This window comes from Marmota flaviventris, chromosome 9 (assembly GCF_047511675.1).
Source record: "Marmota flaviventris isolate mMarFla1 chromosome 9, mMarFla1.hap1, whole genome shotgun sequence".
NCBI lineage: Eukaryota > Metazoa > Chordata > Mammalia > Rodentia > Sciuridae > Marmota > Marmota flaviventris.
This window is the reverse complement of record NC_092506.1, coordinates 55,534,746-55,549,190: the sequence shown is the minus strand read 5'-3', so window position 1 is coordinate 55,549,190 and position 14,445 is coordinate 55,534,746. Positions and strand designations below refer to the sequence as shown.

At 35.4% G+C, this 14,445-nt stretch overlaps 1 protein-coding gene across 1 annotated transcript in view; it reads left to right on the top strand.

Moving 5' to 3' along the window:
- Positions 1-14,445, top strand: part of Syt9 (synaptotagmin 9) — a 176,318-nt gene that overhangs the window by 66,721 nt on the left and 95,152 nt on the right. Inside the window, exon 3 of the mRNA XM_071616964.1 lies at positions 737-1,283. Coding sequence (XP_071473065.1) covers positions 737-1,283 — 547 coding nt within the window. The remainder of the gene's footprint in view (positions 1-736; positions 1,284-14,445) is intronic.

The following is a 14,445-nucleotide window of genomic DNA, read 5'->3' as shown; positions in this document are numbered from 1 at the left end:
CATCCAAGCTTCTCTAACTTAATCCCTATCTTCATTTATAGCAGCTCATCTTTAATTTTGGTGCCATTATTATTTATTTCAGAAATGAATCCTCCTGATCGCTAATCACCCATATGGCACAGCAAAAACACAATCTCAACACTGTCTCTTGTACCTGTCAAAGTCAGCACAATCCCTGTAGGCAGACACATCCTAGTCACATGAGCAAAAACTGTGTTCTTGTGATGAAATTATTTGATTGAACCAGAAAGGATTCATTTACTTCCTTCTAAGTTTGTAAGTCAATGACACAAAATTCTATGCAATTTTGAGAAAGATGCATTCATTCTTTTTAATACACTTAGCTAAGTATTTTAATTTCAGGATATTATCTATAAAGGTGAATAATTTCATTTTTAAAGTAGCCCATACAAATCTTTACATTCCACCAGCCAGATAAGCTTCTTTAATGGCACATTAGACAGTTTAGAAAGTGCATTAAACCTTTAAAGCTTCAAGGTCACATGTTAGTAAGTTCATTTCCTGATACCAGCCTCAATTTTGAGCTTCAAGCCTTAGGGAGCAGCTTACTCACATTGATGAGCATTTTGAATTTAGGCCAAAAAAAAAAAAAAAAAAGCCCACAGATCTAAGCTCTTAACATAATATAAGAGCTACCTACATTCCAGACACAAGTTTCTGAAAGACCCGTAGCTAATAAGGTTATAACTTCACTCTGTTTTGCTCTTCATTTAAGGCATAATTCAATCCGAAGACAACTCAACCTGTCAAACCCGGACTTCAATATCCAGCAGCTTCAAAAACAGGAACAGTTGACTGGAATTGGTAGAATTAAACCTGAATTATATAAGCAGAGGTCATTGGATAATGATGATGGGAGAAGGAGTAACAGCAAAGCTTGTGGGAAACTGAACTTCATTTTAAAATATGACTGCGATTTAGAGCAGCTCATAGTGAAGATTCACAAAGCTGTCAATTTGCCCGCCAAGGACTTTTCTGGGACTTCAGATCCTTACGTCAAGATCTATTTGCTTCCTGATCGGAAAACAAAACATCAGACTAAAGTTCACAGAAAGACCCTGAACCCTGTGTTTGATGAAGTGTTTTTATTCCCAGTTCCCTACAATGACCTTGAGGCTCGGAAGCTTCACTTCTCTGTGTACGACTTTGACAGGTTCTCTCGCCACGATTTAATTGGCCAAGTGGTGGTGGATCACTTCTTAGACTTGGCTGATTTCCCCAGGGAGTGCATCCTTTGGAAGGATATTGAATATGTCACTAACGTGAGTCCAACATTTCTTCATTGGGGGGGTCGGAGTTCTTTTTGGGGAGCCCGAAAACAGATTACATGTTTTTTCTCCCAGATGTTAATTGCTAATATTATTTTATTTGGGGTGCAAAGTATAAAATTCATGTTTATATTTTTATAGATGTTATTCTAGAACCTCTTTGAGCCTTTCCAGAGAGGTTTTTTATCAAGTTTCATTTTGAAATTTCCAAGAATTATTCATGAAACCTATATTAAAGAATCCCATTTTCTCTTTAGCTTTCTGATTTTTAGCTGTTCCCTAATGGATAGCAGATATATGCCTCCTCACCACATTTCCTTTAGAGCTTTCTTGGGTTGTCTGTGCTAAGTGGGTCTTAGAATCTTCTTCACTGTATTCTGCAGCCTGGGTCTGAGAGACCAAGTTCTTGCCTGTGTTCTCAGGTTGACTCAACAACACTTCCCTAATCAAAGGTTCAACTTTAACACTAGAAGTAGAAATGGTTGATTATACTTGGCACCACATTTTTAAATGTAAACTTCACAGAATCAAAGTTATGAGGAGGTCGAAAAGAAGATACACATAACAGCAAAACTGATCTCTAGAAGGTCAAATCCAACTTACAGCCCGGGAGAGAAGACAGAGGTGCTATATACTGGTCCATGTGTCCATGTTTACATTTTAAACATGGACTCCCGGAGGCAATATTTTCACTCCATTCACATACTTTACCCTCTCCTGCCAAGGTGTGTTGACATTCCAAAAACAGAAGGGAAAGTTAGATTTTCTTAGATAATTGATATTTTAAAGCCTCTTGTTTCTTTCACCCATCCAAATTCCTTGAGACAACTTTTTAGCTTGTTGTCCTGAATATTAGCCCTTTAGAGGCTAGCATAGCGTCTGAAGGGATCAAGCACCATTATTCTTACTTATGTATGACACTGGTCCAGCTTGAGTTTGGAGCCTATTTAGTGAAAGACTCAACTCTGTTCAAGAAGACAATACACAAAAGCTCTGCCCGATGGCCAGATACCCTCACTAATACCCCCCACCCTCAGCCACTTCTTATCAATAGGGACTCATCCTCACTTTGGCTATTCTGTGGGACACATGCCAGAAGGTACTAGTGCCAGCTTAGTACTGCTATACAGATGAGGAGAGCATAGCATGGAGTTCTTCTAGCCATTGTCATAATACTGGGAAAGAAAAGACGAAGCTAGAGAAGGTATAGAGAATAGCAGTTGATAAAATTAAAGTGATTTGCGATATTTGGATAGAACAGACCTCTTTCTCTGGTAAGATTATGATATATGTAAACCCAAAAGTGGATGCTGGAGAGAGCAAGGATTTTTCTCCCAGATGTATTGCTAAAATCAGGAGGCAACTGAGAAGCTTTAAAGATAAGAAGTTTTTCAGCCTGCTAATAGGTATAATTGGCCTAAGAATTAACCCTCTCACTGGGGCATTTTACCAAGTTCCTTTTGTTACAGAAACCGAGACACAGCTAGCCACAGCTAGCCTTGGACTTAGGAGAGGGAGGGATTTGTCACACCATCTAGTGAGATATCAATTTATATATACACATATATATTTTTTATTGGTTCTTTTTAGTTATATATGACAACAGAATTCATTTTGACATAATTATAAAAGCATGGAATATAATTTGCTCTAATTTAGTCCCCAGTACATCCCTTTCATCCTCCCACCCCGTTCCCTTCCTTCTATTCTTCTAATCTTTCTGCTATTTACTTATACTTGTTTTCTTTTAAATTAGTAACTTGTGGATACACATGGTGAGATTCACTGTGGTAAATTCATATATGAACATAGGAATGTTAGGTCAGATTCATTCCACTGTCTAATGGATTCCATAAAATCGCTGAAGAGGTCATTAGAAAGCTCAGTGTGGATCTGACTATGAGATGCCTTTTGAAACCTTTGTGAAAAGAGAACACTGTGGGCATAGAGGCTGATAAACATCTGGAAATGACTGCTCCTGGTGGTGTCACCTCCTTAAGCAGGTTCCCAAGGGATAGGAATACAGAATGGCAGCCTGCAGAGACCTTCTGGCCATAGTGGCACTTTCTGGGGACTGAAAATTTTCTGTCCATTGTTGGAAAATATTGGCTTTCTGTAGAGTTAAGAAGAATGTGAGATTATTTGCCAAAGAGAAAAACTTCTGGGCATTTATCTAGGCCATTGAATAGCCACAGGAGATGGGAGGTCCTGAGAATAGAAATACAGATTTTTTCCATAATCATCCATATATTTTTAAAGGTATTATTTGAGTCTATGTGACTTCTTCCATTATGACTATGTATAGAGACTGAACATAAATACCTGAGATTTGCCAAGGTTTAAACTTAATTATATAGATGTATATAATACAGTATAATATGCACAGATTAATGAAGGAATAATTAAATGAACAGACATAAACCCACTGACTGAGGAATAGAACATTGCCAATACTTTTGCTCACCCTAAATGGTTTTCACATTTCCTTTTAGTTCAAGAGGAAAATACTGTATTAAATTTTATTTATATTGTGATATATATGTAGGATGATATAGATTTAGATTTTGTCTTTTTCTGTTTCTCTTAGTTCTTTGACTTCTTTCCAGTAAGTGTTGATTATAGTATTTGACAATATAGATGAATACAACACTGTGATTTGGATATTTTCATTGCTATATAATATTCCTTTACATTAATATATAACATATTAACATTCTTATGCTGATGACATTCAAGTTGGTATTAGTTTTTGTGGTTCTGTTAATATCATAGAGAAGATTTTTATATACATCTCTTGGTTCACATGTACAATTGTTTCTCTAGGGCATAATCTTGATAGAGATAAGGTATACATGTGTTCAACTTTTCTAGGTAGCGACAAGGTCATTTATACAGTGGCTGTATATATCAGTTTGTAAATTGATCCTCCCAATGGTGAAATGTGGCACTTCCTACTGCTCCACTTGCACGTGTCATACTGATTCACATGTATGTATGTACATGCATGTAAAATGATGTATTATTGGTATTTCCTTGATTGCCCAGGTTAATCATCTTTTCGTGCTTATTAGTCATTAATGTTTCCTTTCTTGTAGGAGTGCTTGTTCGGCACTATCTTCTATCATTTTCTTTTTTATACTGATTCACATATGCTTGTTTTATACTCTAGATTCAATCCTTTGTTATTATGTGTATTGCAAACATCATCTTTGGGTAACTTAAGTAACACACATTTACTTTTCTGGATGCTGGGAAGTCCAAGATCAAATTCTGGCAAATTCATCTCCGGGTAGGCCTCTCTTCCTGACTTGCCTTCTCACTGTGTTCTCACATGGTAGAGAGAGAGAGAAAGCAAGCTTTAGTGTCTTTTCCTCTTCTTACAGGAATACTAATCCCAACATGGGGCCTCAAACTCATGGCCTTATCTAAATCTAATTGTTGCCTAAAGGCTCCATCTCCAAACACCCTCTCATTGGAGATTAGGGCTTCAACATAAGGGGACACAGATATTCAGCCTATAATGTATCCATATTTCTTTTTCTAAATGGGTAAATAATTTTCTGTCATATTTTCCAAATTATGTGTGCATGCTCTGTCCTATATAGATTTCCACATATAAAGAATCTATTCTGGATTCTTTTTCTATCCATTGTTCTATTTGACTTTCTCTATAAATAGCACAAATTGCAGATTACTATTGTTTTAGAAAAAGGTTGTAATATCTAGAAGAGCCAATCACTAGCCTATTCCTTTAGTTCAATGTTGGCTGATACTTGATTGTTCTTATCCATTTTAAAGTTGCATTAAGCAAAATTTTTTGCCAGTGTTTGTTTGGACTTGTTTGAAGTCTATAAGGTAGTTTAGGGAAATTTCACATTTCGTGTGATATTGAGACTCTCTATTCATGATCATAGTGTATCTCTTCCTTTGTTTAGTTGTTCTTTAAAGTCTTTTGTTTCAGCCTTTTAATTTTGTATATGAGAATCTTAAATGTCTTTTGTTAGACTTATTGATGTGTACCTAATTTTTTGTATTTTAAATGTTAGATTTTCTAAAATTGCACCTTCTAACTATTGCTAGTATACAGTTGAAATTTTGCATATTTGTCTTTTGTTTGGCAATCTTATAAAACTTATTAATTCTTATAGTTGTAGACTTCTGAATTTTTTTGTAACTAATCAGTTATATATGAATTACAATAGTTTTGTTTGTTGCTTTCTAATCTGTATCTTTTATTTTTCTATTGTTATTTAATGTACAGATTAGAATTTCTGTACAATGCTAAATAATAAACATGAAAGCAGGCATGCTTGACTTCTTCCTCATTTTAGATGAAATGTCTTTACATTTCCATAGAGTATGATTTTGTTATAGATATTTTGTGGATGTCTTCATCATATTAAGGATGTATCAATCTATTCCTTATTAAGACCTTTTATCAAAAATAGTTGTCTTATTAAATTTCATGATTTTGTGAGTTCCCTCCACTTTGATCTGCTATTTTGGTCAATTATGTTAATCAGTTTTCTAATTTGGGGCCTATCTTATATTTCTAGAATGATACAGATTTGCTTTGATACATTACCTTTTTTATATACTGCTGAGTTTGGTTTGCCAATGTTTTATTTTGTATTTGTGTGCAGGTGTGCATGTAATTTATGGTATCACACTGTCCTTCTTTGGTTTGGAATCATGGTAATTTTTGCTTTATAAAGTTTTTTTGCATGCCTTCCCTGTATGCCTTCTCAGTGTCCTTGGAGACTTAAGAGTTTTTACCCTGAATTCTCTTTATTTACACTGAAAGAACTCTTTCAGTGTCTGGCTTCTGCTTAGCTTCAGACGGTAAGGAAGGGAGGGAAATGAAATTGAGATATTTATTTCCCTATTTCATAGGCTGGCAATAACCTTTAGCTGAAAGCTGTAGTTAGTGAATATGTCTTTATGTTGTTGTTGTTATTATTATTATTAGATTATTCTTATTCTTTTGGAATAAAAATACAGGAGCATACAATTCTCAATTACTTTGATTTTGACACTCTAAAGCTTTTATTCCACTGTTTTCTGATTTCCATTTTTTTGAGAAGTCAATATTTAGCCTAATATTTATTACTCTGTATGTCAGGTTTTTTTTATTGCTGTCTAGCTCTTGCTTTTCTCTTGAGTGTTCTGTAGTTTAATTATAATACGGCTAATTGGGCACTTCTTCTTCTTTATTCTATTGGAAATGTATGGGGATCCCCCAAGCTGGGCCTGTTTCCTTTGATCAGTTCTAAAAATTTTTTCATTTACTTTTTTCCATTATTTGAAATGTTTTCACATTTGTCTCTTTTTCTCTTCAGTTCTATATATAAAAACACATATACATAAACACAAACACACACATATTTATTTCACCATTCCATTCATAGTTATTTTTGTGTTCTGTTTCTTATAACTTCAGTAGCTATAATATCTGCACCTCTGATTTGTTTGCCTTTCCATTGACTCTAACTCATTATGCCTTGCTGCCTTTTTATTTAAGTTTGTGACTGTAAGCTCATGTAGCTTGAAACTTTGTCAATAGGAAATTTCAAGGCATGAGTTTAAAGTGTATTCATTCAAAGATGATTTAAGATTATTTCTATTAGGTACCTAAGTAAGCTACCAACATAGAAAAGTTTAAATTAATGTTTGAGCTTGAGTGGTTTTGGATAAGAGTTAGGGAGAATATATCTCCAGGTATGTAAGTGCAATTTTGTATTAATGGTTAGAAACTGGTTAGGGAGGCATATTTTTATTCTTTACCAAGAGGAAGTCCAAGACAAGCATGTACCCCTATGTCAATTTATGCAAGGCAGAAATTCTGTTATTGTGTATCCTTTAAGGATGTGACCCATAAGCTTTGAGACTCCATCTTTATGCAGGACCCTCCCACAGTCCTCTAAACACCAGCCACTAAGTTGCTAAATACCCAAGTCATAAATTTATCTCCATTCAAGCTTTGAGCTCTATAGCTTACTTACCTCTTTGAACTCATGCTGTCTTATTGTTTCTGGCCACTGAAAGATTCCATTTCTGTTCCATCAGCTCTACTACACATTAAGAAATATTATAACACAGTGTTCTTACCAGAAAAAGTTTCTGTGAATATTCACTCTGTTAACTGGAAACAGGGCTATATTGCTTGAAGCTTTTTCAAAAGAGCTATTTTTGCTTATACTAATAGTAATCCATGTATCACATGTTTGCCTTGCAATTGAATAGGACTCTAGAGGTCCTGCAATCTAAAAATCTTCATTTTTCACATAATATGAGATAGAGGGCCATTGGGGGATTCAGCTAGGGTTACATGGCTGAATAATGGCCAATTAAGACTTAAGTTTTTCAGCAGCCAATTTAGTGTTTATGAAAAGTGCTTCAAAATGATCACATATGCTTGTTTATTTCTTCCCCTCTTTACCTGCTAACTCCTACCTAAGCTCTTAGATCCCAGCTTAAATCCTCCTTCCTCAGAGAACTCTTTTCTGAGCCCTGCATTAGGGTAGGCTTTTCTGGTATTTGCTTCCATGACACTCTACTTCTATCATTTACTCAAAATATCTTCTTTTATATATTTGTTCAATAGTATTTTCCTCCAGGAAACAGTTCCTTAAGTGCAAAGACCAAATTTGACCTGTTCACTGCTGCTGCCCAACCTCTAGAATAGGGCTTAGAAGTAAGACACCTAATATGCACTTGCCAAATAAAATGAAGCCCCTTTAGGAGCTCATTTGATGAACCTCTAGGGAGGATTGGGCTGGAAGATGTTATGCAGTGCTGAGCCTATAAACTAATCTCCTTTAGTTTTTTTTTATTCCTCCAAAGAGAGTATGAGTTTTATAAATGTTAGCATTAAATAAAAACTAATCTTCATGCTTTCCTGGGGAGAAACAAAATGGCAATTATTGAATGTAAAAAATGATATTATAATTAAACCTCTTAGCTTCTGAAGCCAGATCAATAATAGTATAATGCATCTTTGTGGGGATTTTTGTCTGTAAGAGAGAAAGTAGCATCTGGGACAGGACAAAATTTCAGAGAGCCTGGGTTTAGTGGACTGGAGGAATGTTGCTGTTAGGCCTGTACCCTTGACGTTTATCACTGCCTCACTGGCAACTAGGCATGAAGTACTTCAGAAGTCTCTTTCTTGGTGGCCTGCCTAGATGCTGGTTCCAATACTGCTCTGAGATCTATGATCATCTCAGTTGGACACTAATTTGGAGAAGATGCCAGCGTTCTTACATGGTGACAGAAGTTATGAGGTGCTAATAGATTCCAGTTCAGAAAAGGGAGTGGTATAATATAGACATTTTTTAATCTTAATAATTAAAAAATTATATTTTCATTAAAATTTGATTTTATGAACCATTGCCAAGTTTCAGTATTTTGTAGTGGCTGATTTGGGAATTTTTATGTACTGTCTTCCATAGGTCTCAGACCATTTCCAGATCTGAGTGGAATCACTCAGGCAGGGGAGGGTATAAGTAGTCAGAGATGCTCAGGATGCTTGTTCTTCACAGTTAAATGCAAATAGCACAGGCAGGTTTTGAGACTGAAAAAGTTTATTAATTTGAATCCCATTTAATTCCATTGTTCCATGTCATAAGTGATTATCAAATGATTTTGTGGCTATGTCATATTCAATATCTATATTCACTACTGAATATGGATGGGAGGGATGTAGGAAAGAAAAGGGAGCTGGTAAGTAGCATTTGCTGATTCCTGTAGTTATTTCAAGAAGTCATTGTAACATCTTTGAAGGCAAAGTTGGAAAAAAGATGCTCACAGTTGGCTTTCCAAGCTGGTGCCAGCTGATGATAGCCAGTTCCAGAATATCACTAATGTGATGCTAAAAACACTAAGGACTGGGTTAGCTGATCATAAGGGACAATCACTTTATAAAACAAAACAAAACTATAGAAAGCAATGACTTGTAACTACTGACAGAGAAGCCAGGTTCTTTCTATAACATGGATCTGAGTGGAGTCTGGCCACCGTTAGGGTCTACCAAACTGTATTCTCATGAGAATTCGCTAAATGTTACCCTGCCAGTTTTCCTGCTCATGTAATCCTCCTGACATCTAGATGATTTACAGGGCATGAGAAATGACAGAGCAGAGGAACAGAATACCTGAAGAAAGAGGTGGATGAAGCTACAAGTCTCTGACAAAGAGGCCTCAGAAGCTTTTATTCTATCATGGTTGCCAGGACAAGGCATTTGATTTTTTAGATGAAATCCATAATGTATGCATATGGGTTTAAAAATAACAAAGTGAGTGTCAGTTAATTCAGAACTTAGCTAAAGATAGAAAATTATCAGTGTCTTTGAAGCTTCCTGGTACCCCTCATCCATCCCCAAAATATCCCCAGAGGTAATCAGTATATTAAATCTCATATCTACTATTTTAAAAAATAATCTTACCATGTAAGAATATGTTGTTCAGTCATCACTATTTTTGAAATTTATGTGAAAGAAATTATAGTATTTGAATTATTCTGCAAACTATGTCTAGTTTCATGTGTATTAGAATCACTTACATTCATTTATATAACTAGTCTTTTTACAGTGGTGTTTTAACATTTTATTATATAGCATACTATAATTTATTCATCTATTCTCCTACCAGTAGATATTTGAGTTGTTTTCTATTTAAAAAAAAAATGTTACTGTTGACTTTTCTTGTACATGACTCTTGGTAAATGGGTGAAGAATTTCTTTAGGGTATACACCTAGGAATGGAGTCACTAGATCAAAGAAAAGTATATCTCTAAGTGATCTGACTGGATTATATTCCCACCAGCAGTATATGAGCTCATCTTAGGCTGTGTTTTCTCCACCCTTGGAATTGCTAATTATTAGTCTTTAATAATTTGATGATAGATTCTTCTGCATTTTATACATTGACAGTTATTTCATACATGAATAACCACTTTGTTTCTTCTTCTTTTTTTTAACTCTTTTGACTTCTCCCCCTCCCTATTCTTTTTGCTTATTTTATTGTACTTACTAGGATTTCTAACACCAAGGCCAAAAAAGTGATCCTTGACTTGCTTCTAATCTTTAAAGGAATGTTTTGAACATTTTACCACTAAATAGAACATTGACTATACATTTAAAACCTGAATGGATGTTGAATTGTATCATACTATTTTTCTAAATCTGCTGAGATAAGCATATGTTTTACTCCTTTTATCTTTTAATATTATATAGCTGTTTTCTAATTTTGATGAAAATATATTTCTGGGACAAATCCAACTTGTTCACTTTGTTTTTTACATAAGTATTAGATATACATGAATGTGTGTTTATGAACTATATGATTTTATTTTCTTGTTTTCTCTTGTTCAATTATTATCAAAGATATACAGTCCTTAAAAATGAACTGCAGAGCACTCTTTCTTTTCTTATTCTCTTGAAAACTTTATACAAAATTAAAATAAGCCTTTCCCTCAATCATAGCGTACACTCTGCAACTTTCTGGGTCACATATTTTCTTTGGGGGAAATTTATTCAATTTCTTTGATGGTTATAGGACTATGCAAGTTTTCTATTTCTTCATGAGTAGATTTGGTAATTTACATTTTTCTAGGAATTTATTTTAACCATTTTTTAAATGTATTAACTTGCTGGGTACAGTGGCAAACACCTATAATCCCAGCAACTCCAGATACTGAGACAGGAAGATTGGAAGTTCAAGGCCAGTTTGGGCAACTTAGCAAGATCCTGTCTCAAGATAAAAAGTAAAAAGGACTGGGGATGTAGCTCAGAGGTAGAGTAGCCCTGGGTTCAATTCCCATTACTACAAAAATATAAACAAATAAAATAAAAAAAATATATTGGTTTGAAGTTTTTCATAATCTTTTCTTATGTTTTTATTATCTGTCTCAAATGTAGTTATTCCTTTCTGTCATTTCTAATATTGATTACTTGTTCTTGTTTTCTTTCTCCTTGATCAATGTGATTGAAGGTTTCTAGTCTCATTAGTTTTGCTGATTCTAATGAATTTGTTTTTCATGTTTTCTTTTTGTTCTTTAGATTTATTCATTTATTTTATTTCTAATTTCTTGTATCTTAGACTAGTAATTTTTAGTCTTTTACAACTTTATAAAATATATATTTTTTAGTTTTTATAAATATGCATATATATGCACTTAAAAATTGATGTATTTTATCAGCATTTTGACTGATTTTTTAATCTTATATTTACTTATTGATAAAATGTTTTTGAAATACTTTACCATAATGATGACTTTTCAATATTTTCTAAGTAGTCCTGTCAACTTTTGCTTTATATCTATTTAAAGCTATGATATTAGTACTTTTTATATATTTCTGGCAATAGCAAAACTGTTATTAAGTTTCTCTCTTTAGCTAGAAAGATGCTTTTTGCCTTCAAGTATACTTATGTATTTATAGAGTTATAAAATCTTTTTTTAAGTTAGTTTTGTCTGATATGCTTTTTTCGATTCTTTTACTTTCAAATTTCCTGTATCCTTATATTTTATGTGTATGTATTATATAGCTGGATTTCTAAAAACCCATTCTGACACTTATCTATGTATCTTTGTCTATTCCACTGGACTAGTTGCTCTGTGACAATAAAATCTGTGACTATGCCCTCAGTACTTAACCTAAGAGGTGGACATTAAAATTCTTTTTACATGCATGCATGAATAAATAAGATAAAATGAAAATTGCTCCAATATAGCATATGTACGTTAAATTGGAATTGCTGAAGCAGGGTCTGAGAAGGACTCTTGTACAAGTGTCTATTGAGGACCTTTGCTCAAGTGAAACCTATAAGGAAGTAAGGGAAACAGGTAGATGAGGGGAAAGAGCTAGAGAAAATGGCTGGTGGGTCAGCTAAAGTCTGACCTGAGCCCATTTATACAGAGAGCTTTGGAGCATGAAGTACCATGGAGGTATCACACACTGACACAAGGGGATTTTAGATTACCCTTGGTGGGAGAGTGGAATAATATGTCCATTTTTCAAGTGACTTCTGTCAGCTGAAGGGAATCCTTCCAAAGAGAATATACTCATGAACTATTAGAAGCAATCCCTCACATAGCTAAGGAATGGAAGTACCAGCCTAGTCAAGTGGATCTGGGTCTGGCACAGAGATGTCTCTACAACAGTTGGCATAACAGAATAATGGGAAAGGGGTCATGAAAACACAGGAGTTACCCTGACTCTGATGATCTCTGAGACGTAGAGAGATTATGGAGGAGAGAAGGGACCCTCTTCCCCCCACCTCCCATGCTATATACTCCTTTCCTAGGTAAGAGTCTGCTTACTGCCTTGGTATGGGTACCCAAGGCAAGTATCTGCATGGTAAGCTGGCTGCTCCTGAGAGAGAGGCTGGGAGCAGAAGTGGACTCCACTTGGGTTCCCCTTACACAGTTGAACTATTCCATGCATTAATACATGGGGAAAGTTAAGCTAGATAGGGAAAAAAAAACTTTAGTAGATCTAGAACAATGAAGGAGAACTTAATAGAGTTGTCAAGGACAGCAATTTCATCTCTGAAGAAAAGTGAGACTAGCCAGGTAGAATGTCTCCCTGGGACTACATTTAATGATCTTCTACCTGTGGAAGAATTACTGTCCAAAATAGTGAGCTAGCTTCCTAACAGAAAGGCTTTTCCCAAGGATTGGCATTTACTTGCTTGGAAAATGAGTTTTGAGCCTTTTGAGAATCGAAGCAGTCTGTGGTATTTACAATATAGCCTCACTGTCCAGTAGCTAAGTGTAGTCTAATTCTGACAGATGGCTCTCCAGGGAAATTTTCCTTCAGATTGGATTATACTTCCATGCTGAAATGCTCTAATTAAGGGGAGTCTAAATAAACATGGTGGGGGAGTGAGAGGCAGGGGAGTAGGCTGCTTCTTTGGAAGCTGCTTTGGAGAGTGGCCATGTTTGCAGTCTTTATCTTCCCAGCCCTACACGCTCAGCTACTTGGAGAATCTAGGCCACTGCTCTGCTAAAGACATGGTACCACAGGATTAGTGGTCAGTCAGGCTTCATTTCCTGCAAAGCCCTGACTCTCTAGCCTCATCTCCATCTGGTTTCCCCCTCTGTTAACTGTCTGGAGGTAAAACTTCCAGAATACATGCATCATTAAAATGAGCACAACTGACTTTTTAAAAAAAAAGACCGACCCATCAATTCAGCTGTGTTAAACACTCTCTCATAAATTCAGTACTTTGTTTTTTAAAGTGTTTAATGTTGAAAGATAACTTCTCTATTGCACTTCTTTTTGTTTTGTTTTGTTTTCTTCTTCTTCTTTTTAGTGCTGGGGATTGAACCCGGGGCTTGTGCACTCAACCACTGAACTATACCTCCAGCCCTCTATTACATTTTTTTTCCTTCCTTTGAAGACAATTCACCCAAATTTTCCGTTTTCCCTTTTCTTAAAAAACAGTGGATACTAATAATACAAAATGTGGTTTCATTGTAGCATATTCATACACAAACAAAAATGTAATTTGACCAATTTCTCTCATCCTCACTTTCCCCTTCTCTCCCCCCATTTTCTCACTTTACCCTATTGATTTCCCTTCTACTTTCATGGTGTCTTCTTTTTCCTCTGTCCTCCCTCCGCCTCCGCCCTCCGCTGCCTTCTAGCTTCCATATATGAGAGAAAACACACAGTGCTTTTCTAAGAATGACTGATTTCACTCAAATGATGATCTCCAGTTCCATACATTTTCCTGCAAGTGTCATAATTTTGTTCTTTTTTATGGCTGAATAAAACTCTATTGTGCCAGGCAAGGTGGTGCATGCCTGTAATCCCAGTGGTTCTTGAGGCTGAGACAGGTAGGAATAAGAGTTCAAAGTCAGCCTCAACAAAAGCAAGGTGCTAAGCAACTCAGTGAGACCTTGTCTCTAAATAAAATACAAAACAGGGCTGGGAAGATGGCTCAGTGTTCAAGTACCCCTGAGTTCAATATCCACCCCCCTCCTCCTTGCAAAAAAACCCTCCATTGTACTTATGGTCTTTGGAGATGGGAATGTAGGAAGAAGGAACAGATATAAATAATAAATTGCATGAATAATTACTTACATGTATGATTGAGGCTATAAAGGAGACATAAATGAATGTTCCAGGGCTGCACCTAACCTTGCCTGGTCATCA